General features: G+C 37.8%; 1 protein-coding gene across 2 annotated transcripts in view; it reads left to right on the top strand.

Annotated features, from left to right (window-relative positions):
• MED13L (mediator complex subunit 13L) overlaps nucleotides 1–24,199 on the top strand; it is a 204,149-nt gene that overhangs the window by 148,880 nt on the left and 31,070 nt on the right. For both annotated transcript variants that reach the window (XM_040606209.1, XM_040606200.1), the window contains 11 exons: nucleotides 177–371; nucleotides 757–948; nucleotides 5,800–5,962; nucleotides 6,845–6,949; nucleotides 10,303–11,031; nucleotides 12,262–12,484; nucleotides 13,468–13,573; nucleotides 13,990–14,114; nucleotides 15,502–15,601; nucleotides 19,014–19,234; nucleotides 22,408–22,613. In XM_040606209.1, the coding sequence (XP_040462143.1) occupies nucleotides 177–371; nucleotides 757–948; nucleotides 5,800–5,962; nucleotides 6,845–6,949; nucleotides 10,303–11,031; nucleotides 12,262–12,484; nucleotides 13,468–13,573; nucleotides 13,990–14,114; nucleotides 15,502–15,601; nucleotides 19,014–19,234; nucleotides 22,408–22,613 (2,365 nt within the window). The remainder of the gene's footprint in view (nucleotides 1–176; nucleotides 372–756; nucleotides 949–5,799; nucleotides 5,963–6,844; nucleotides 6,950–10,302; nucleotides 11,032–12,261; nucleotides 12,485–13,467; nucleotides 13,574–13,989; nucleotides 14,115–15,501; nucleotides 15,602–19,013; nucleotides 19,235–22,407; nucleotides 22,614–24,199) is intronic.

Genomic DNA, 24,199 nt, shown 5'->3' with positions numbered 1-24,199 from the left:
CTAGTGCAGTGTAACACAGCTTTGAATGTATAGCCTTACCTGACTTTGCAGTAGCTTTCCCCTGAAGACAGATCCTTAGATCGGCATGCAAATGAACTGACTCAAACTAGAGGCAGACTGGCTGGTACATAGCTGCAATATACATACTGTAGGGGCTGTTGTTTCTTACTTTACAGTTTTGGTGAGTCCTTATGGTTTAAATGGTACACTCACGGGCCAGTCATACAAGATGTCAGACCCAGCAACTCGTAAACTGATGGAGGAATGGCAGTATTTTTACCCTATGGTGCTGAAGAAAAAAGAAGGCATGAAAGAGGAAGAAGAGTTGGGATATGACAACGATTTCCCTGTGGCAGTTGAAGTCATTGTTGGTAAGTTTCAGTATTCTGCCTGAAGGTTTATTTTCCTCTGTGTGATTTTTAGGAAAAAAAAATCTAATTAATCAGAAACAGCCATTATAATTTTCCTATCTTCTCTTGTAGCTCTCTTGACACTAGAACATCTGACTAGTTATCTTGCCTCAAGCTTCTGTACTCCCTGTATCCCACATGCTATTATTTGCAGTATCAAGCTACTTGTGTCAGCCCTGTACTTGTTACAGGGAGTTGGATGTATATTAGTATGTGAAATTCCTTAGCTCTTTCTATTTCGGGTAGTAAGTTTTGTCTAATTGACATTGAAAACAAGTTGAAGTAGCTAGGGCTGCTGAATATTATCAGGTGTATTTAAGACTTTTGGTTTTCTGTTTCTTTGTAGGTGGTGTAAGGATGGTATATCCTTCAGCCTTTGTTCTCATCTCCCAGAGTGACATCCCCATGTCACAGAGCACTGCCAATACTGGAGGCCATATAAATGTGGGACAGCAGGGGCTTGGAAGCGTGAAAGATCCTGCTAGTACCTGTGGGATGCCACTCACTCCACCCACTTCTCCAGAGCAGGCCATTATGGGTAAGTAATGAATTTAAGAGGCTGGACTCAGCCTTTTGTTTTTGCATAGCTTGTGATAAGTAAGGCTAAGTGTGTGAACAGTAGCAGATTAATGACAGGCAATAGACTGAAAGTTAGGAGAGGACTTTTCTGTGGTAGGTGAAACCCATACTTCAAACACGTCTGAAGAGGACACAATTTAAACAACACTTTGTGAATTCAGTTAAACTCTGTTTTCTATAACTGTGTGTGTTTGTGCAGCTATATCTGCACAATACCTGCGAGCCTGGATTCTGGCAGTGCTTTAGACAGATTTTGCCAGTCTTTATGAAGTGTTAGCTTTCTTGTGTTGGGATGGGGGGAGGGTGTTGAGTCATTACGGTACAAGAATACAGTGAATGTTCAAGAGTATGTAGCTGTTTTTGTAAAGAGCTAGAAACGCAGCACTTAATTAAGCATTCATTAATAAAAAATTTGCAAATGCTAGCTACTGGTTTTTGCCCAACACAGTTCGGTTTTAATTAAGGGCCATTCAAAATAAATGCGTAAGCCTGTGGAACTGGTAAGAAGGAGCTGGGCCTCCCAAATGAAGTCTGATGTAGGCTTGCACGGTAGGCACACAGCAAATGGAGTGCTGCCTTATATTTGCTAGTGAGTTAATGTCTTTTGTCAGCGTAGAGTATGCCTCTTTCCAGTATTTGGATCCATAGTAGTTCAAATCTCAGAAGCCATCCAAATGCTTGATATGTGGTGTACTGAATCCTTAGTATCTTCCTTCACTGAAATGAATATGTATATCCTGTTGCTCTTCAGCCATGAAAATAAGTATCTGTAACCTGTCGTCATCTGGAATACAGACAAGACCTTAAGATTAGTTGCTGTCAGTGTGGTTATGCTGTAACAAATTCAGGACTGCAATTTCAAATGAAAACTAAGGAACAGAGAGATCAAAAATCTGTTGAGTGCAAACTTCTAAGATAATAAAGTAAAAAAAAAAAAACAAACCTGATACAGAAAAAGGAAATTCAGTGATTTAATTTTTTTCCTCAAAAAATGTTTTGAAGTCACATTTATAACTGATTATTTTTTTCTGTGTAGATTGTCTTCTGAACTTGCTCTTTGCAGACTTGCCAGTTACTAACAGAATTACAAGATAGTTGAGCTTGGAAAGGGACCTCTGGAGATTGTCTTACCCAACTCTTCTGCTCAAAGCAGGGTCAGGTAGAGGAGGTTGCTCAGAGCATTGTCCAGTCACGTTTTGAATGTCTCAAGGGACAGAGTCTCCACAACCATTCTGGGCAACCTGTTCTAATGGCTGACCACTTTCACAGTAAAAAGTTCTTTCTTATGTTTAAATGGCATTTCCTGTATGTGAATTTATGCCCATCGCCTCTTATCTTTTCACCAGATACCACTAGTTATATCCTCTCTAGTCTCCCTGTCAAGTATTTTTATACACTGGTAAGATTCCTCCCCCAGCTTTCTTAGCCTGTCTTTGTAACCTTTGTTAGTAATAATTTTGCAAGTACTGCCATGTTTTATGCTTTGCAAATGTCTGTTATTTGGAATTGGAGTTCTCAGATCACAGAAGATTCCTTGACTTGACTCAAATTTGCAAAATCATTAAAGACCACTCACCACTGAGCAACCTTCTGCTTGAACTTGTACTTTTTTGGAACTTGTTTGTTAGTGCTTACCAAACTATACAGAGCAATAGAAGTGTTGAAGACATGAAGTTCCTACAGGTTTCTGTGAGGCTGTGCAGCCAGTTGGAGATAATCCTTGTTGTACTCTCACTGAGGTCTAAGGAGCTACCAAGCCCACGTAGCCTTTATTAGACAGTTTCGCATCAAGAGGATCAATCTTGATGCAAAGCCAAAAAAAAGTAATAATTGTTGGTTTCTTTGCCATGGAAGTGCTTGTCTGCATTCAGTTGTCCATCAACAGTGCCTGTATATGAAGACAATCAAATATTTAGTATTTACTGCTAATAATATAGAATGTGAGATTCAAATTCACTTTGAACAGTGTTTTTCAAGGCAACTGATAGTTAAAATAAGCAAAAAGCTTATTAGTAACTAACTGAAGCAAGACAATCAACTTCTAAATAACAAATCTCTGTCAAGGTACCGATGCATATTTTAATGTGCTATTCTATTGCCTTTTAGACAATATTGTCCCTGAAACAATATCACAAGGGGAGATTTTATTTTACAATATTTGTAAATTACTAGTATCTAAAAGGTGTTTGTGTTGTCCAATCTGGAAGTCACAGTTTCTGTTTGATCTCTGCTATTGTTTGAGGCCGATACAAAATTGTATCAGAGGGGTGTTCCTCTCCAGCGAACAATAAAATGATTCCTTTGTATTATATCACACACCATTTTAAATAGAGAAATGGATCGGAAATATGTGTCACGCAATTCAGAGTCAGTAAATGGGATACATAAACTGGATTAGTTTGAAGCATGTGAATAATACTTCAGTTCTGCCCCATACTAGTAAAACTGTGGCTGTAGTACCATGTCCAGTTTTGCACACTTTGTCCAAAATTGGATGGCGTCCAGGGAAGTGCAGTGTGATTGATTATAGATTTTGCAAATGGGACTTACAGGAAAAGATGGAAAGAACTGAGGTTGTTTAGTCTAGAGAAGAAAAATTTGAAGGAAGCATGGGTGTAAGAGTCTTCAGAGACATAAAAGGAGAAAAAAGAAAATCTTTTCTTTGCAACCAATATGTAATGAACCTAAACTGGAGCAAAGGAAAACTAGGTTAGACAAGAGGAAAAACTTTATCTGAGGAAGGATAATGAAGAATTAAAGAACAGGTTAGTCAAGTATGTTGATGCAGCTTTGAAGCAGGGGATGGACTATATGATCTCTTCAGGTCTCTTTCAACCATATATTCCATGATTGTGTCTAAAGTATGTAATGAAACAAATTACTACTAAAACTAGTGAATGGCATTTTTCATGTGTAGAAACAACTGCACGGTAGGGATAGTGAAGTAACCTCTGGTGGGTGGCTGGTTGTATCCTCCAGTATTTATACCATTACATAACATAATTATTCATGTGTGTTCCAGTATTTTGTCAGTGATTTTCATGGATCAAAATGAGTGTCAGTGTATGAGAACAAAATGGTTTTGCCTGCTGTGAAGTTCTGTTTCATGTTATGTTGTGCATTGCTGCACTGTATAGGATAAAAATGTTAAAGAACTTTGGAAATTTTTTTTTTTGCGCTCAACTGTAATGTGAAAGCTGTAGTAGCTCCTTGGTTATCCTCTCATACCTCCTGTCCTTCTCTTTCCATTAAACTTCCCCCCGCTCCCCGGAAGTCCTAACTGTCCTACTATTGACATATGTGATGTGTATGTGTACACATTATGTTTGTTTATATACACACATTCCTCCCCACCCTCCCCCGAAGAGGACAGAATTGCTAATTTTGAAGTTTTGACCTGTTTGGTGGGGGTTTTTTATCATCTGTCAAGTTCATAGTGTTGTAGAACATTTGAAAGCCAGTGAAATAAATTGTTAGAGCCACAAACCTCAGTATGTCTGGGGATTTATGGTTTTGACTGCCTCTTTTTTTAATTAGAATTCCTTAGACAAAGAGGTCTAACTGGAGGAAAAAATAAGCATGAAGAATTGAAGAACATACAGGGTTAGGCAGCTTGTGCACAATTTTAAATGTTATATTTTGAAAGTCACCTAACAGAAATCCGTGGAATTACCTTGTTGGATGCAGTGATGTATAGCAGTGAATCCTCTCAGTGTTTCATTCTTAAGGCTTCTTAAATTGCGTCAGGCAAAAGGACGAAGTGTTCTGTACACTGATTTGACCTTGTTAAAATGCAGCATATCCTTAGTTACTTTTCCATCCAGAGCAGAGCGTAGTGTTTCTCAGCTTCCAGGCCAAATGAACCTAAAGCTCCCTCTACTGTTGTAGTTTGATTTTGTAAAGATGACTGCGTTAAGATTTCAGTTTATCTCCAACAAAATCGTATTTCATAGTTGAAAAAGAAACATCTGCTTATACAGAAGCTGGTAAGGTTTCTGCATCACATACAGAAAGAAATGAAGTGCGGAATGTAAATCAGAGTTTTCAGGCTATTAACATGGTGAAGTAATATCTTCCCTTGTTACTCCTTTGATAATCAATCATACAGAACTACTGAGAAATCACATGCTCTGTTAATAGTATGTGCTAATGATCAAGTGTTGGAACAGTTTCTGTAGTAGTGTATATCTCAGCTGTAGGATTTTACCAAAGCAAGTTTTGATTCTGGTATTTCAGTCCAAGCATATTACAAAGAGCAGCACACTAAGCCATTCATTTCTTCAGTGAGGTTTTATCTTGAGTATAAAGAACTGATTCTTGCTTTGAAATAGGCCACATAAATTATTGGTTTTCTTAATAGATGCTTTATAGGACCATCCATATTATAATAAATTTAGTCTTTAAAGCAGCTCACCAAAGACTATATAAATACAAGTTTAACATCCAGGATAATTGTGAAACAACTCTTTATCCACACTATTTCTTAGTGATTCAGTACAAGGCTGTAGGGGGCTATCTGAACTATCTCTGTTTAAGCAGCACAGTGTATTATCTCACGTGAAGTGCAGTACTTGCACGCCTATTGCACAAGTACCTGCTATAACCTGGTGCCATCTTTGTTACCCGAAAGGCAGGTGTTGCTTTGAAATGTACTTTAGTCAGTCTTTTGTAATGATGTTTAAGCATTTTCTAGTGAATGTGAAGATCTATGTACTCAGCGGCCTGGTAAGAGGGAAAGTCTTTTCAATAAAAAGTATCAAATGTGAATATTAAGAACAGCTATAACATTAATGCTTAATTTGTGTTGCAGGAGAAAGTGGATGCTCTCAGAGCAGTATCAGCCATTCAGCTGTACAGGAGGGGACAGTCAGTGTGCACAGTCCAAAGAAATCAGGCAAGATTACTCCAAAATTTCACAATCATATGGTTCACCGCGTCTGGAAGGAATGCATTCTCAACAGGTCACAGTCCAAGTAAGGCAGCAGTCCTGATGGCTTTGTTTATTAATATTGCATAATATATAGTTAAAATTGAAATATTTTTGCCTCAGATAATGTGATTCCTCACAGAGTTCTTTTGCCGTTAATCAAAGCTAATGATGCAGAACAGTGTTATCAAAGCAAATTTGTTACTGTGTTCAGCTGAAAACTAACACTTAACATCGTATTTGCAGTTGTGTATCTTAATTGGGACAGTCTTTGAGGTTACAAATCTATAATATGTGCCTTCAGCTAGATGCTTTCAGATTTATTGATTGCAGTTTCTCGCTCCATTTGTAGTTACTAGACAGAAAGCTGGGTGACTGAAGAACCCAATATCAAAGTAATTACCAAAGAGTGTATATTTGATATTTAGAACTCTCAGGGTAATATTTGTAAAGCATTACATTGTGTGTGTTGGATTAAAATTCCGATCGACAAGGATATGGTAGATTCATGATGTTAGTATCATAGGCCTGTATTATTGGAGATTTAAAGTATATCGATGGCATGGTGTGCCCTGAAATCTTTATTTTTCACTATTTCCATGCAATTTTCTCATTGAACGTCAGAAGAATTTCCAGATTCCGTTTAAATTGCTTGTCCCCTTCCTTCTTGTGCTCAAAGTCCAGACGGAGCTATCTGATGTAGAGCCAGTACCATCCCCCAACATAAATCAAACCATAAGTTTTAAGGAGTAGTAGAGGGAACTACTGTTAAATGTAGAATTCTATTTCAAAGATGAAGTAGAAGGAAGTAATTTATTAGAATGAAGTAATTTATTTGAGGGGAACATAAGTGAATTTATGCATATGCATTTTAAAATTTCCGTTTTGCAGAAGGTGATAACTACTAAAATAATTTTATGTTCTTCAGGAGGAATCAAATTACAGCTGCAAATTTGGAAGAGGAAGTTCCTAACAATACTGTTTCTTGGGAGTTTGTGGATCCAGTCCAAAGAGTCAGTTGTTCTTGTTCCAGGTGAGCTTTGAAGAGAGTAAGCATGTATCATATTGGAAGAGCCGTGCTTAATTCAGAGGTACTCTTAAAAAAGGGAGTAACGTTTTAGCTGGGAGAAGAGGAAACTAATATCAAAACTGTGATCATCACTTATATTCAGGTGATTAATATTCATCTTGTATCGTTGTCATTTGCAGTAGTCAACTTGAGTGGAAAAAATGATCCTAGACTAGAGAATGGGGGCCAGAATCACTCAAACATTTCTCGTTCATAATGAGCTCATCCTTCAGGCTTTTCAGAGATGTGAGCTTTAAAGTTCAGAGTGGCAAGACTCATGATGAAGAGGGGCAGAAGCTGCCTAAGTTTCCAAACATCCTGATTGAGGAATAGTGCAACTGTCCCTGTTTGGAGGAAGAGGGCAAATATTCCTAAGAATCTCTCTACTCCTTGTACCTCCAGTCGATCTGCTGTGACTCATTGGACACCAAAAAACACCCAAGAGAATATAAAACCTTTACAGCATGGTCATCCACTGTCAACTGGTTAAAAAGAAATCAGAGTTCACTTTACACAAACACTTTAAGAGTTTATTAAATTATCTGTCATTGATGTATGCTTAAAGTTCCGGTACTGCTCACTCAGGAAAGGCAAACTAGGCACCACCAGTTCTGCTTAACCATTCTTAAAACTGTCAGAGAGATGTTACAGTGCTAGAAAAAAACCAGTTTCTAGTGAAATATGCTGTGAAACTGCTTCTGCTGAGATTTTTAATTCCTAAGGTCATTATCTACGTACAAGATTGATAAAGGGTTTTTATGACCTAAAGAAGTTATTCCTTAAGTATGCACAGATGTAAATGACATTTGTATGATCAAACTGAAATGCTGATCATGTTATACTAATCGCTTTGGGTTTGGCTTTTTTTTTTTTTCTGTTGTCATCCACTCCAGTGCCTGCCCACCCTGCAAGTGGTCTTTGCCAAAATAACAGTCTATGCAACAGCCAGTGATGTGGCTAAAATAATTCTCTGCTTTTTGTCTGAGCTGTTTTTCTTTTTTCTTCTTTATTTTTCTTTTATCAGTCAGGCAAACTGGAGAATACTGCTGTCATTAATAATAGTAAAATGAATATATTGTCTAACCAAACTCTTAAATGTGTTACCTGCCACCGCAGTCTCTGCAGAGCTTTCTGTATAGATTTGGCTGTACAGGGAAATCGAGGAATGTAGGGTTCTCACAGTCTCTGAAGGGTTGTTGATTAGAAATTTCCATTGTCCAGAATTGAATGAAGCAAAATTGTGTCCTTGTACCTTTTCTGTTTGACTTCTTGTGAAGCCAGTTCTTTGTGTATTTAGAAGAGACGAAGGGATGCAGAGGAATTGTGCGTCATATGGGGGGCAGAGTCTTCAACCTGGAGAGTGTGCTGTATCCAAAGTGAAAGTGTTGCTCCTCTGCAGCTCTTTACCCTTCATTATATGTTCCTTGTATGTGTATACTCAAGAATACGGGACAGATACATGTTTTGTCAGGATACCAGGTGTTTCCTATGGAAAACTGCTGTCCAGCTTCGCCTGGGACATCATCAGTAAACAATGGAAACCTGATTCTATGGATAAGTTCAGCTGCATCTGCAAATTCAGTCTTTTCATGCCTCCAGTGGTAACTACCTCAGGCTGGAATTAGTAAACACAGCAACTGGGAAATTAAAACATTATCCTTGAAATGAAGGCAGTACCTGATTTCAAAGAGCAATAAATGTTTTTGCTGTAGCTGCAGCAATTGGATGGCTGCTGTCATATAGATACTGGTTTAGTCATTACTGTGCCCATTCTATGTGTTGTATAAACGAGCGTATAAATGTCAAGATAAGATCTTAAATATGGAGTCTTAAAGAATTGTCTGGTACTCGGCATGAAATTCAATCCTCCATAGACCGAACTTTGTGTGTTGAAAAACAGAATGTGTAAAATAATTTTCTGCGGTCAGTTAAAATACGGTGAATGATGGAGAATTAAGTCAATGAAATGTTACAAGAACATGCTTAAGGCAAATCTTCAGTTACTAGGGCATTAGCTCCACATTATGGGTGATTGCAGCTAAAGACCATCTGCTGTAGCAGAGAATTTGCAACATGTTCTGATAACAGCAAAGCCCACAGAGAAAGCCTGGATGATACCACACAGCATGGATGGTTACAGGGAAAAGATGTAGCAAGTACACAAAGTTGTAGTTGTACCATTTGACAGCCACTGCGTACTGTAAAACTTGGATGTTTTCATAGCTAGGTCATAAAAAGCAGAACTGGTAGGTCTCTTGTGATAACATACTTTATCTTTGTGAGTAAAAAGCATATTACATGTTTTGAAATGTTTTGTTGCTGTCCTAGATAATTTTTTTTCATAAACAAAGAAAAGGACAGAGTGACTTATTTTGAAACGGGTATTTAACTTTAAACAGGTGTAAATATTAAGCACAATACATCTTTCAATTTCTGCTTAGCTTAAAAAAACCAAACAGCTAAACAAAAAACCCCAAAAAACAAGGGCAAATAAAAATATGGACAGAGTTAGATGTCCCTGTTGTAACACCCTTGGGGATCATCAGCTATATGATGAAAATACTGTTTAGCAGTACCTGAAATACTGAAATTCAGTCCTGTGCTTCCTGGTCTCAAAGGTACTGGATACAAATTGGAAAAAAACATATTAAAATATAAAGCTAGTAATAAGTTTGTATGTTATTGCGTTTTTTTGTTTTGAATATTTTAACATATTTATTAATGCTTTCTTCATCAGTCAGTAGTTGCTTTTTTCTTTTTTTTTTTTTTTTTTTTTTTTTGTTTTGTTTTGGGGCTAGAGTTGTACTTATTTTTCCTTACCTGATAAGGAGGAGGCAACTGCTGTGAAAGCATTCTGCCTTTCGTGAACCTAACTAAAACAGTTCTGATCTGTATCTTTGGTAACAGATGCTCAAGAGCGTGTGAGAGTAGTGGTGTAGTTCCACAGCAGTCGTTTTATTTGAAAGGCTATCTTTCTTTAGGGTAATGAAAACAACAGCAGCCTGGGTTTTTTTGTTATATTACCTTCCATCTGAGCAGTACTAAGCTTTTATAAACATTAAATCTTTCCTTTGAATGCTGTTTTCTGGAGACAGTCTTTTTCCATTTTATCGGGTAGAGAAACTGCAGCCAAGTTGGCTTGAACAACCTAGTCCAGATCCATGTGACCATTTCAGAATCTGTTAAACGATGAGGAATAGGCATAAGATTTCTTAATGCTGTTCTTTGGGTGTGGTGGGTTTTTTTGGTTTTTTTCCCCCATTTGATCAGATAACTGTGTAAACCATGCAGTGACTTGTTTCTGCCTCTGCTTTCAGGCACAAGGTTTTCAAACAGCGTTGTGCTGCTGGCTCCAGCCGTCCCCCAACGATAAATCAGCCAGGATTCAGCGTGGGAACATCATCATCCTCATCATTGCCACCTCCCGCCTCTTCAAAGCACAAAACAACAGAGAGACAGGAAAAAGGAGATAAACTGCAAAAGAGGCCTATGATGCCATTTCACCATCGGCCCTCTGTGACTGAAGAGCTATGCATGGAGCAGGACACATCAGGGCAGAAACTGGGATTAGCAGGAATGGAGCCCTCTTTAGAAGTCCCTAATTCCAGAAAATATGAGAAGGCGCTATCTATACCTGCTAGAAACCCGAGCAAGCAAATGAATATGAATCCTATGGATTCACCCCATTCCCCTACTTCCCCTCTGCCTCCCACACTTAGCCCGCAGCCCAGAGGCCAGGAAGCAGAGAATCTGGACGCGCCTTCCGTACCTGTAAACCCAGCACTCTACGGCAGTGGGCTGGAGCTTCAGCCCTTGCCCAGCTTAGATGATAGGACGGTCCTTGTTGGACAGAGGTTACCTCTGATGGCAGAGGTCAGTGAGACAGCATTATACTGTGGGATAATTCAGAACAATGAGTCACTAGGTATGTGGAGGACCTATAGTGTCCCATCTAGTGACGATCCAGAGTTCAGGCCACCAGATCTTCCGTGTGAAAGATATGATGCCAAGATGGAAATAAACTCTGACAGCACTGCACTGAAAAGGTAAGAGTGCAAACTGATCTGAGTGGGGACTTCATTAAATTTTAAGCGTGACCAAACTCTATTTACAGTTGAAACTGGAACAAGTAGGAGGCTTCACTGTAGCATCAAAATTATATACGTTGGAGATAATGTTAAATGCTTAAATAGAAATGTGCTATTTTTTTCATATCTGGCTTTATAGAGCTGTTAAATCTTTTCGTAGCGTGTATCACAGTAAGTTGGGCAAATGTATGAGTTTTATTAAGCTTATGTCTTTTGATCATTTAAAAAAAAGAAAAGCTGTGTTTAGTTATGCAACCTTCTGACTACATAAATGCTTGGCTTTGAGTGAAATTCTGTTTATGACACTAAGAGGCACTGCAGTGTGGTTTGTCCAATTGTGTGGGTTTAAAATTACGCTGTACTGTGCTTTCTGCAAGTAGGAGCTGACACTATATTATGGAAAAACACTGCTTTTTTTGTAAACCTACTATCAGATCTTTGAAACCGATAGGAGCTTTACTATTAACTTCATTCTCTGTAGGATTGAAACTGAAAACCCTGACAGTTTTTCTGGTCTGTACACAGAAAAGGGCATACGCTAATCCCTTGTAAATATTACTTTAGAAAAATTAGGGTTAATGTGCAGCGTCTTCCTTAGTGAAGAACATGAACTACCTAAACGTTAAGGATTTTTCAGCTCTGTCTTTTTATTTTTTTTTAAACAGATTTTCTTTTATGCAAAGATAGTTAGTTAATTATTTTTAAATTTAGCATAAGAATTTGAATTCATTTTATCCTGGCCTAAAAATTACTTTTGCATTCTGACAATGCATAGAAAATCTGTACCGAAGAGAGTAATGAATGAAAATGTGTAAGCTAAAATTAATTGAGGAAGAATTTTTGAGTTATAACAACAATGATTTTGGTAATTACAATGAAGTTTGCTAGGTTGAAAAGGTTATGTGTACTTCAAAGTGTTCTGAATTATCCAGTGACAAGATTCTTTATTCATTGTCCCAATGTAGTTCTTAATACAGTAAGATGTTTAATATTAAATGTAGGCAAATGCATCCTTTAATTGAGGAAATAAATATTCCTGCTAGATCGAGGACGATAGAGTGAGGCGTGGGCTGTATTTGTGTGTGACAGCTACAAATCTTGAGAGCTGTTACTTTTCTTTACTGTAAAAGGTATGTTTGTTTTTGTTTTGTTTCACGATGGCTTTGCTTTTTTTATTTTTACTTTCAGGCTCTTAGCACAACCTAATAAACGGTTTAAAATTTTGGAAGAGCAGAAACCAGTGCAGACGCTGAACTATCTTGACCCATTGCCTCTAATACAACAACCTGGAGAAGGCTGGGGAGATGCTAGTGATCCTTACACTTTTGAAGATGGTGACATAAAGTACAGCTTCACTGGCAATAAAAAATGCAAACTGGGGACTGAGAAAGATCCTTTGAAAAAGAACAAGGTAACATGTAAATCCAGAGTCTTTATCACTGACATTCCTGTTGGACTTCGAGTATGTAGCACAGTATTTGCTCTACAGCTTTCAGGGAGACAGAAAGCCTATTCCACAGATCAAAATTGGAGAGAGATGTATTTCTTTCCTGCACTGGCTCACAGGAAAAATCTTCATTTCACTGCGGTATTTCTGAACCAGTACTTGCTGTCATCCCTCTGAACCTGTTTGTATATGAAAACACTTCTGTGGCAAGGAATGCCTCCTATTTATATATATTCAACTTGACCAGCAGCAAGTTCCAGATTTAAGCTAAGAAATAAAGTATTTTGAGCCTTTTAGTCACTTGTAGAGATGAAAGAATTTGCTGGGCTTTTTTTTTTTTTGTTTCCTTGCTTGCTTCAGCTTGATGTATCACCTCGCTGCAAAACTTAGATCTCTCCAGCCCAAGTTTATTTTAGTTCCCTTGGGCAAAATTAATGTAGCCTTCTGCTGAGAGGATTTGTGGCAGGGGCTCTGTATTGATTTGAGCATTTCCTTAGAAGGTGCTCTTCCATATGTGACAGAAAACAATTTAATCACCACTCTTTGGTCACCTGCCCTGCATGCATGATACTTCTCATGTACCTTACCCATTACGCAGCTGTTTTTATTGTGTGACTACTCACTTATTTGTTCTTGTGCAGGTAGCACCATGCTTAAAATCATAGATGATGTGTTTTCTGGAGAAATTGAGGTGGCAATTATCTGTACTGGCTATCAAAGAGAACTGATATATACATAATCCTTTGCAAATTATACATAATGTTTCTGGTCTTCCTTTTACATAGATAAACAGCAGACACCTGTGGTTTTTTTCCCTTCTTAAATCTTTGTTTTACTTCTCAAAGCATTTAACCCAGAGCCCTGAGTTTTGCTTAACAGAGAAAAACAGTTGTTATTAGGTAGCTTAAATTAATATCCATTAAAAACTCTTGGATTTTTTTGTATAGTCAGAAGATGGAATTGGTACCAAGGAAATCCCGACAACAGGTCATTCTACACCAGTTCCTGATGGAAAAGATGCCATGTCTATTTTCAGTTCTGGTCCTAAGACTGGTGAGTAAAAGCTCTTTAATTCGCCCTGCAAAGTAAAACCACTCAAAGCTATACAATAAAATCTGAAAGGAGAAAATCACATACTGAACATTTTACTGTAAGGTGACAGCTATAGACAGCTCCTGAGATGGAAAGAACTTGATTCTGCTTGTCCTTTTTATAATAACATAATTACTACATTTGTTTTAGAATATTCAAGTTGAGCATTAGCTACCCTTGATTCTTTCCTGATTGACCTTCGGTGCTTGCTTAGAACTTGACTGCAAGGTTATTTCTAGACTACATCATAGAAAAAGGGCCTCAGTGATTCTTGTTTCTCCCCTGTTGAGAGTGAGAAATAAAACTGAAAAAATGCAATTTTGTGTTTTTTAACTTTGCTTCTATTTTTCCTGTGTTTTTCCTTTTCTTTTTGATAGATACCCGGCAAGACAATGCTGCAGGCCGAGTAGGCTCTGGTAGCCTGACACAAGTAACAGATCTGGCTCCATCTCTTCATGATCTAGATAATATCTTTGATAATTCAGATGAAGATGAGCTTGGTGTAAGTCTTTGTAGGACTGAGTGTTCTGTAGACTTAAATCTTTGCCAAGAAAGAGGAGGAGGAGGATGGAATCCTAGTGGTGAGTGATTATCCCTAATAGATAGGAGAGGCAGTTTCCAAGTAGGCAGGCTTGGATTTTAACTGGGAAGAACTGCTAGCAAAGAGAGGTATCCTTTCAGAAGATTGATCAAAGAGAGAAATCGTCACTGTGTATAATTCAGGAATATCAGGAGATCGTTCAGGTAACATCAAAGCTTGTGTTATCTGGCAGTTGTTCGGTCATGAGGGGCACCTGTGTACAGCTAACTCACTAACTCAGTCATTGCATAGACAGGCTATAAGAATACTTCCATGGGTAAAAAAATTCATTACATCTAGTTTTGTGTTCTCAGTTTTTGTCTCAGTATTTTGTGTTTATTTGAAAGTTAAGGAAGAGATCCTAGTTTTGTTAACTGGTGATTTCTTGGTTTACCTTGTCTGAGAAACTGCCCAAATTAAAATAAATTCAACCTTACTGAACTTCAGTAATTCTCAGAAACATGTTTCTTTCTATTCCTACAAGCAGTTTATTTTAGTGCAAAGAGGAAGAATTGCTGAATATTAGGAAGAGCAGATTTACATCAGTTATCAGGAAAAAATAAGACACAAGGAAAGGCAAAGATTTAAATAATTAATATTTTTAAGCTTAATCTAGTATAGCCATAATGATCCTGAACTGGCTGATAGGAGATAATAGGATTTGAAAGTCTGATGTCTGGTTCTTGGGCAGTACTTTTCAAGTACACCAGGTTATATACCACTTCTGCCTGTTCTGTGGTTCCACGCAAACTACACTTAAGATGCTGCAGTTAATGTGTAAATCTACTAGAGGACTGTTCTGTCAAAATAAAAATCCCAACCTTTTTCTCTCAAGTTGGCCTGGACAGACCTAATATTCTTCCTGTTTTAAAACTTGCATGTGTTGAGCTGTCCCCTGTGGTAGTCCGCTTATGGCATTCCTACTCTGTGTCATATTCTCATTATTGTCTTAGAGTAGTCCAAACGTGGAAGCAAGTAGAGTAGTCACAATAATTTCAAGCTTGGTGTTTGTGATAACATTTTCAATATAATTTGTGTGTATAGAGATATATATGTTTATATGTACGTATCTGGGGTGGGGTATAGACAGGCAAAAATACCTCAGAGACTTTGTTCTCTTTTGTTTTAGTGTTGGAAGAGACAAAAAAGACACCCAGGCTCCTTGGAGGGAGTGTATGGGAGAGTAGAAAAGTACACTTATTTCGTTCTTGTGAAATCTCATTCAGAGAGTTCTAGAATTTTTAATAGCTTGTGAGTTCTAGTATTTTGTATAATTTTTTAATATGGTATGTGATTCTTCTGCTTTAAGGCTGTATCACCAGCTCTTCGGTCATCAAAAATGCCCGCAGTAGGGTCTGAGGAACGCCCTGTAGGGAAGGATGGTAGAACAGCAGTACCTTACCCACCAAGTAAGTAACGACAACTGATTACTGCTTCGCTGACAGTTAAAATCCATACTGCCTTTTCGTAGGAGGCTTCTAATGTCACTTTTTCAGGACTAAGAGGTAGTGTGCTCATTTTGTTTGGTAATTAACAGGTGCCAGTATCGAAAGAGGATAAGCAGTTTTTAATGAAAACAGTGGATGGTAATATAGACATATATTTTTAATGTGCCTGCTGAGATTTGAGATGCTCTTCCTTTGACATTATTGTCTTAGATTGGAAGTATGGGAGGGTTTTGTTACAAATCTTCATTTAGAAGCTATCCCCTCTATTCTCAATTCAGTATTTAATCTCAGTCATATCATTGTCATATCCCTCTTTAATTATAAATCATTCTTCTTTTTAAAGAATTTGAAGAGTTTAAAGCTGTGATGTATCAATTGGCCATTATAGTGCAACCTGTCTTGGAATAAAATTGCGTTTGGCATTCGACAAATTCAGACTAAAATCACCTTTATGGTGTAATCTAGATGTGGACATGCATGAATAAAACCAAAGAACTAGGTTCTAACTGAAGACACATTGTAGACCCTTTACAGATAGATGGTTATGGTAGAAATTAAGCTTGTGCAGGCACTACACATGTACAAGGAAGGGTATAGGAGTGCAGGGAACTTAGAAATTACATTTAGTACTGGAAATGTTTGAAACACATGTTAAAACAACAGGGCTTTTTTGTACTGACTTTCCAACAGAAGTTGCCAGCAACTATTGGGATAGAGAACTTGTACTTTCTGAGGTGTTTGAGCATTCTTGCATTTCTTGCACCTGAAAGGTGGTTGTAGTGAGGTGTTGCAGCGATAGGACGAAATGGCCTCAAGTTACACCAGGGGAGGTTTAGATTGGGTATTAGGAAAAATTTCTTCACCTTCTTCAAAGGGTTGTCAAGCATGGGAACAGGCTGCCCAGGGAGAGGTGGTGGAGTCCCCATCCCTGAAGGTATTTAAAAGATGTGTAGATGTGGCACCTGGGGACATGGTTTAGTGGTAGCCTTGGCACTGCTGGGTTAGCAGTTGGACTAGATGATCTCAGAGATCTTTTCCAACCTAAACAATTCTGTGATTCTGTTTATATAGGTGGCATTTCTTTTGACATGGAAGAGAAATGTGTATATGTATGTGTGAGCAGAAAGGTGAGAATTTTTGGTATAACACCAACCAACCAAATTACGAATTACAAATTACTTAGTGGTGAGGAGGAAGAATGTTTGATTTTTGTGGCCGCTATAAGCAGAAATCAAATCTCTCTACAAATCATCCTTTAATGCCTTCTCATTAACTTCAGCTGGTAATGAGAACAAATTGAGGAGAAGAAAAAAAACAGTCTGAAGGAGATGAGTCAGAGCTTTATGGACCCATAAAAGCTGTGCTGATTTACTCAAATGTAGAAGTCTGAAGTATACAGAGATTGGATTTTGACAGGTTTAGTTGATCCATAGCTTTTTAAAATATGCAAAGCTTTTTCAAGCATGACACACATGAAAATGAATAATGATAGTTAGCCTGTTGCTGTAGGGTTGGGGGATTTTTTGTAATTAAACTTTTTTATGAATCTGCACTGCAGAATTTTGCTAACTGGAGTGAGCTTGAGTGTGAGAAAATGATCTACTATAGAGCTGTACGAAATAAGTTAAATAGAAACACTTTTGTTTTGTAGCTGTCCCCTTGACGCCAGCTGTTGAGGCATAACAGTACCTGCAGGGAACTGAAATGCCTTGTACATCATCATAAATTCCTACTGACCGCATTTCATTTTAACCTTCCTTCCTGTCCCCCTTTCTCCAGTTTCTAAAGTGCACTTCTCTTTGTTGAAAAACAGAGGCAGTGGCTAATCCAGCTGACATCCTGAAGATTATATTTCATACTAGCATTGGGTTGAAAACAGTTTTTTCCATTCTACTGAACCTGTTTTCAATATTAATTTATTCTGTATCAGGACAAGAGTAAGCCCTTACAAATTCAGAGGCTAAGGTAGGGGGCAGAGAAAGAACTGAGTGGGAATAATTCATAGCCCATTATTTTACTGCTCCAGGTTGTGAAAGACTTTGGGTTGAGTTTTGACTGTTATTACCAGCAGAACTCCATTTTGAGAGGACTTCACCTATTTGAGTTGTTTCACTTTGTCTAAAGAAATAAATAGACTGGCTGTCTCATCTCTGCACAATTCTCTTAAGGCAGACAGGAGATACAGCTTGAGGTTGCAGCATCCTACAAAAATGTACTGTTAGTGTGTGTATTTGTATACTAAATACAATTTTAATTCCATCACTTATTTCTTTTTCAATTAGTTTTTGAGAGTAGTACTATGTTTCACCCATTTGGAGTTCCACAATGCAGTGTTTACCAGTCCGAAATCCATCTGTATTTATTTATGAGTTTTCCATAATCTTCAGGCTGCAAACATTATTGAGTACAAGTATGTCCTCATGTCCTATCAACTTGGGTTGGGTGTATGTGTAGGAATGGAGATGGAATTAGGCATTTAGTCTGTCAGAAAAAGTATTTAAGAAGAGAAACCTAATTCAAGTCAGGAAAAGATAGCATATATTCTGAATTTTAAGTGAAATAAATATGGAAGCTGGTTCCTGGAAGGAAAGAGAATGTAGCTGGGTGGAAATGCAACTGTTTTGATTTTTGTTTGACTGCATTACACTTCATAAAGCATTTCTTTTGGGGTTTTTTGTATGTTTGTTTTGGTTAAAGAAGAAAAATATATGATGGATGATTATATTACATTCATTTACTGAGAAGTAATTTAGGAATTTTTCTGGCTTAATGGCTAATGATGCGAAATTATAATTTTATGGCTTCCTCTGACATTTGTCACTTTTGGATGTCTGGCAGCCTGATTCTTAAGCAAAATTTCCGATGTTTGTGTTAGCAACAGTAGCCTGTCTTCTCTTCAGGAGTTACATTGCTATGGACCAAATGAGACTACAATGACTCTGTGTCAGTGGAAAAAATGCAGCCAAGTGCACAGTAATTCCAAAAGCCTCCTGTTTTAGGGCTTCCTATCAGCTCTAAGAAAGTGAAGGAACTACTCTGTATCTCCTTAGGAACAGCTGCTGGGGTGAACTTTGCATTAATGTTGATTGATCTCTTCTATTATGTAATATTTTGTTGTTAAAATTGTACATAGAATTTGGGTACCTACCAGTTTGTTGTTTCTGCTGAACAATAAACTTGCAAAATATCCCCAGGAATGAACTTTTTGTCCAGATTTATACTGGTGTCAGAACTCTAGTAAGTCTGTAGAATCTGTGCTAGGTTTTAACTGATGAAATAAGAGCTCGTGTTGAGTCAGTCACGTCTGTTTTATTGGATTTCCTTGAGAATTTGTATTTTAATGATTAACAGTGCATTATTTCATCACATTTAGCTGTGGCAGATCTCCAAAGGATGTTCCCAACACCACCTTCTTTAGAACAACACCCTGCCTTCTCCCCGGTAATGAGTTATAAAGATGGAATAAGTTCAGAGACTGTGACTGCCTTGGGAATGATGGAAAGTCCTATGGTCAACATGGTTCCAACACAGCTTGCTGAGTTTAAAATGGAGGTGGAAGATGGATTAGGTAGCCCTAAACCTGAAGAAATTAAGGTAACATGCCGAAGATGCGGTATTTTTATTACCTCCTCTATGTATGATTTGATTTTTATAAACAAGTCACATGTAGTGTGTGAAAAGGACTACTTTAACAAATATGAACTGGATCCATATAAAGTACCTTACCAGTCTTTAGTTGGGAAAAAAAATTTCTCTAGTAAAAAGAGGTTTTTAATTGTTTCCTTTATTTTAACTGTAGGTATTTTTCTTCTCGTAATTTTATGTTTGTAATGTTTTTGGGTGTTCTCAGGAAACTAACGATATTGTATGTGAAATGAGCCCTATGCCTAACAGAAAGAATGTGCATATATGAAAAAATATCATACTTGTGACTAAATAGCTGTTAAATGATTTATTTCTTCAGATAATTTTTCTGTAGCCCTTTTATGTATAGCCACTCCTTGCTGCCAGTCTCTGGGGATGCAGCTGGGATAAAATCGTGCATGTAGAAAGGCTGCCTTTTTCTCTCTGAAATGTTGCCTTTTTTGGTTAGGGTTGAAAATCTCTGAGAAAGCCCAGGGGTTGAACTTGCTCTGTTTCTTCTTCAGCTGATGTTACTTCACAAGTTTTAAGGCCAGATGGGACCATTCTTATCTGACTTTCTGTATAACACAGGTCAGGTAATGTCACATAGTTACTCCTATATTGAGTCCTGTAGTGTATCTGAGTAAAAAACTATTTTAAAATGGGGACTCGGCTGCTGGGTACTAGTACTCACCTCCCCAACTTTACATACCAAGATGTATCCATTTTTCCATAGCATCACATGAAAGGGCTTAACATAAGCACCTAGTGTACATTGATTTGTATTTCATTGTTCCATCTTTAGCACAGGTTAAGAGTTAGGATAAACTCATTCTGCCTGCTTGTGTCTATTCTGCATTACTTAACTTTTTGGGCCAATTTTTGTCACTTTTGTCAGAAGTTATCGTTATCATATTTTCATGCATATAGCATGAGGGAGTGTTTTATTTAAAAATGCACAATTCCTTGTAGAAATAGACATCACCTTGTTCTGCAGCAAGCTCATTTGTATGCAGGTAATAAAAAGGGAGATACGTACTATAACTCTGTCGTCCTGGTAGTTCCCAGCCCTTGATTTTATAGACTAATTCTTCTCCTGCAAGCCCACCCTGTCCCTAATCTGCCACAGCCTGTTCCTTCTCTTTCAGCAGCCATTTTTCTCCCCGACACCACCTCCTTCCTGCTCATTTGGTGTTCCTGTCAGTGCTGGAATTAACTGAAGGCTTATTTTTAAGCATCTGCATTGCTGAGAGAGCTATACAAGGAAAGATACAGCACTTGCAGTTGCATGGACAAGAAGTGGCTATATATCAATATGAGAATACTGACATATAAATTTATCTTAGTATAAATGATTTAGCTATGAATAAGTAAATTTTCCTGCATGGCAGTAACAGTATTCCTTAGGCAGACTGAAAGTAAAGCACAGGCAAGCTGCAGGGTGACTTTCTCTGTAAGAGCGTTCGGTTTTGCCCCTGGGAGGGGAGGAAGTAAGACAGCTTGTTGCATTCAGGGGTTGTGTCTCCCTGTTACGATAAAATGTGTCTAGTCAGTCCCCAGAGTTACCACTCACAGGGCTGCATGCTAAGCTGACACCTGTGAAGGGACTGAGCTGGCAGAGAGCTTTTACAGACAATTCTGTTGAGAGAGACTTTGCAAAAGTGTAAGGGAGTTAGTTGTCAGTGTGCCCCCGTGAAGACAGGGAACCGCCTGGAAAGCTGGGCGGATCTAGCGAGTCTGCCTTGTTATTGCAAGATCTCTTCTTCCTTCTTCCCCAACTTACAACTTGAGGGCATGATGAGAAAAAGCATCTTTTTAGAGGCTTTGCTGAGGTACACCTGTCCGTTTGCCTTATGCAGTTTATGTATCTACCACTTTTTATACCATTATAGAAGTTTGAAGTAAGTTTTCTTAGAAGGTTTGTAAGACTTTGCTTTGCCACAGACCTTGGTGGGGGGGCTTTCTTCTGTTTGTGCAGTAAACAATTTGCCTAAGACTAGGATAAGTTGGGTCTGTAAAGAAGATGTGGATTGGAATTTGTTGAGCTGAAAGTTTTTGAGTGGGAGCAGATTTTAGGGCGTCATTGATACAGAAGATATTTTAATCTCCCTCACAACCATTTTAGGAGTATTAAAATACATATTTCAATTCTGCCTGATAACATTTCCAACAGCACGGTTTAGTTGCTTTTAAGTGTCACACCTGCTCATACACACCAGTGGGGGAAACAAGCACCTAAACCCATCGCTAATCATTTTGAGAACATGTAAGTAGATTTCTTGTGCTGAGTATTCAGCTGCTGAAGATAGTAATCCACACATTTCTCATTTCTCAATGCTTTACAAGGTGCAAGGGAAAAATGCAGAGATCTAATGAGATGTTAAATACTGAAATTCTGAGAGAGATTACTGTTACTATTTTAATAATGGCTTTTACTTTGCAGTAGTGCCTCAAAAGGACTAGCTCTTTTCTTCTGAAAGAAACTTGGAATAGCCCTAGAAACTCTGGCTGAAGTTCTTGTCGTCATTCTCTGCAAACAAACGGCAGTCAATGAAAGTCCAGTTTGACTGGTCTTCATTTATATTTATATTGAATATTATGTTTACTAGATTGTTTATATATTTATACTTAATGATATGTTTATACTTAATATTTGGCATGTGTAAAGTGTCCATTGCTATTACTTGTATTATATTATTCCCCAACACGGTGGTTATTCAGAGAGGCTGACTTAAAGCACCTAAGGTTTCTTCACACTGTGACTCAGCCTCTCTCTCCATTGTCAGTAGAGAAGCCTGGCAAAGATCAGTCTTTTTAAGTGCCTAAATTAGGTGCTTAAAGTTAGGCAGTGTGACAATTTCATGGTACAGTACTCATTTTTCAAACATAGCTTGTCTAAAATGAGGGTAATCTAATGGTGAAATCTACTGACATGGAAGTTGTATAGCATCTCAGTATAACAAGGAGCCTCAGCTGAGTTTCCTTGATGGAACTGCTCTTGAATATTTTGTAGAATGAATAAATATACCCAATATTGGAAAAAATGCAGTTGTAGAGGGTTCAAACAGTACAATTAATGAAAATAAATATCTAAAGAGCAACCTTACCATATTGTTGTAAGCAATGTCACTTGGATGTTACAGGATTTTTCGTACGTGCACAAGGTTCCATCATTTCAACCTTTTGTGGGCTCCTCTGTGTTCGCTCCACTGAAGATACTGCCAAGTCAGTGCCTCCTACCTCTGAAGATACCCGATGCCTGCATTTTCAGGCCTTCTTGGGCTGTTCCTCCTAAAATTGAACAACTTCCTTTGCCACCTGCAGCCACTTTCATTAGAGATGGCTACAAGTAAGTACAGTCTTGTAGGAAACTAGTTGGTCATACCTATACCTGAAATGGCTCGTTAATTAAAGTGTTTGTATGTATTATCAGTGCTTTTTACTACATACCAGAACCATAAAGTAACCTGCAAATGTATTTTAAACCTTTTAAATATGTCACTGTTTCAGATCAAAAAAGTTCTGATAGTCGGAACACTGGAATTTCAAACAGCTTTAGGAAATTGGTGGTGTTACAGTATGTGTCCACTGCACTCTTTGTGCTTTCAAAAGAAGAGGAACATGTGGTACTTAAATGAACTACAATTTCTGATACAGGAAAATACTGCGATTCAAACATAAAACAGAAGTATTAGGGAATAAAATCAACGCACTTAACCTCTCACATCTCTGTCCTTCCATTTCAGTGTCCAGTTCTCCAGCCTACGGTTATGCTTCCCTCTTGTTTGTATGTGTGTATTTAGTTTGAGCTTCAGCCTGATCATTCCTGGTCCTGACGATACCAGTCTGTCATCTGAGGGCTTTTAAAATTTTGAGTGGGCCTGTGGCAGCGCTCTTCTCTGTGCTCTCATGTTAGCTCTTCTGAGTTCTTGTGGTTTAACCTGAATGGGTCACTTCTGGAGCTGCTGTCCTCCCTTTTCTAAATACTAAAAGAAAAGATGCCGAGTATGAGAATGCTGTGACCTGTAAGCAAATACTGCTATTAAATTTAAAAGCTTGTATTTCTTACTCACTTCTCAGAAATTAGCGGTGTTTGTGGAAGAAATTCATTGCTGGAGATTTTGAAAGCTGTCACAAATTTGCACCATTAAATTAATAAAACCTCTTAAAAGCATACTAATAGTACAAAGGTCTCCTGCTGCACTGCATTCATTTCTAGAGGAAGTAGCCTGTATCTTTAAATCAGTCTGTAAATCCTTTAAATCAGTCCTTTTTCAGCTCCAAAGGATCCTTCAGTGTTCTCAAAAGAATTGCAGAAAAGAAATTGTAAACCCTTCATAGTGCCTAGGGAGCAATTTAATTCTCAGGTTTTTTCATAATAGTAACTGATTCACCAGGCCTGAGCTGGTTATTAATTTCAGGTATTTGTTGGGGGAAAAAAACCCCTTTCATTTTCAATATAATCCAATTAGAGTGAAGATTATTACTGCAGGCTTCCGACAGAGTGGTGATTGCCAATCAAGTTTTCTAGGTCACCTTTTCTTATTAGTCTGAGGCATTCAGTATGCTTCAGATTCAGAACTCCTTCAGACCTTTGTTCATTTTTTTTTTCCACTCTTCCTTTGAGATGGACATACATCAGTTCAAGGTAATAAAATGATTCTAAGGAATAAGGTCCTCACTGTTTCTCTTTTCAAGTCACTAATGATATGTGAGCATTAAAATAGTACTCCTTTTAAATTACACAAAATAAACCCTGTTTCCCCTCCTTTATTAAGAAACGTAATGAGTTCTTACACTTTTTTCTTGCCATAATATGTAATGAACATATTTCAAGAAAAGTGAGCAGCTTTTTAACGACTTGGAAAGAGTTAAGTAAAAATCTTATTCTTTTGATTGGCCCTGTGTTACCTGTTTCTCGATATGAGTCATTCT

Source organism: Falco naumanni, chromosome 1, assembly GCF_017639655.2.
Source record: "Falco naumanni isolate bFalNau1 chromosome 1, bFalNau1.pat, whole genome shotgun sequence".
In the NCBI taxonomy this organism is placed as follows: domain Eukaryota; kingdom Metazoa; phylum Chordata; class Aves; order Falconiformes; family Falconidae; genus Falco; species Falco naumanni.
This window is presented reverse-complemented; position numbering and strand designations above follow the sequence as displayed.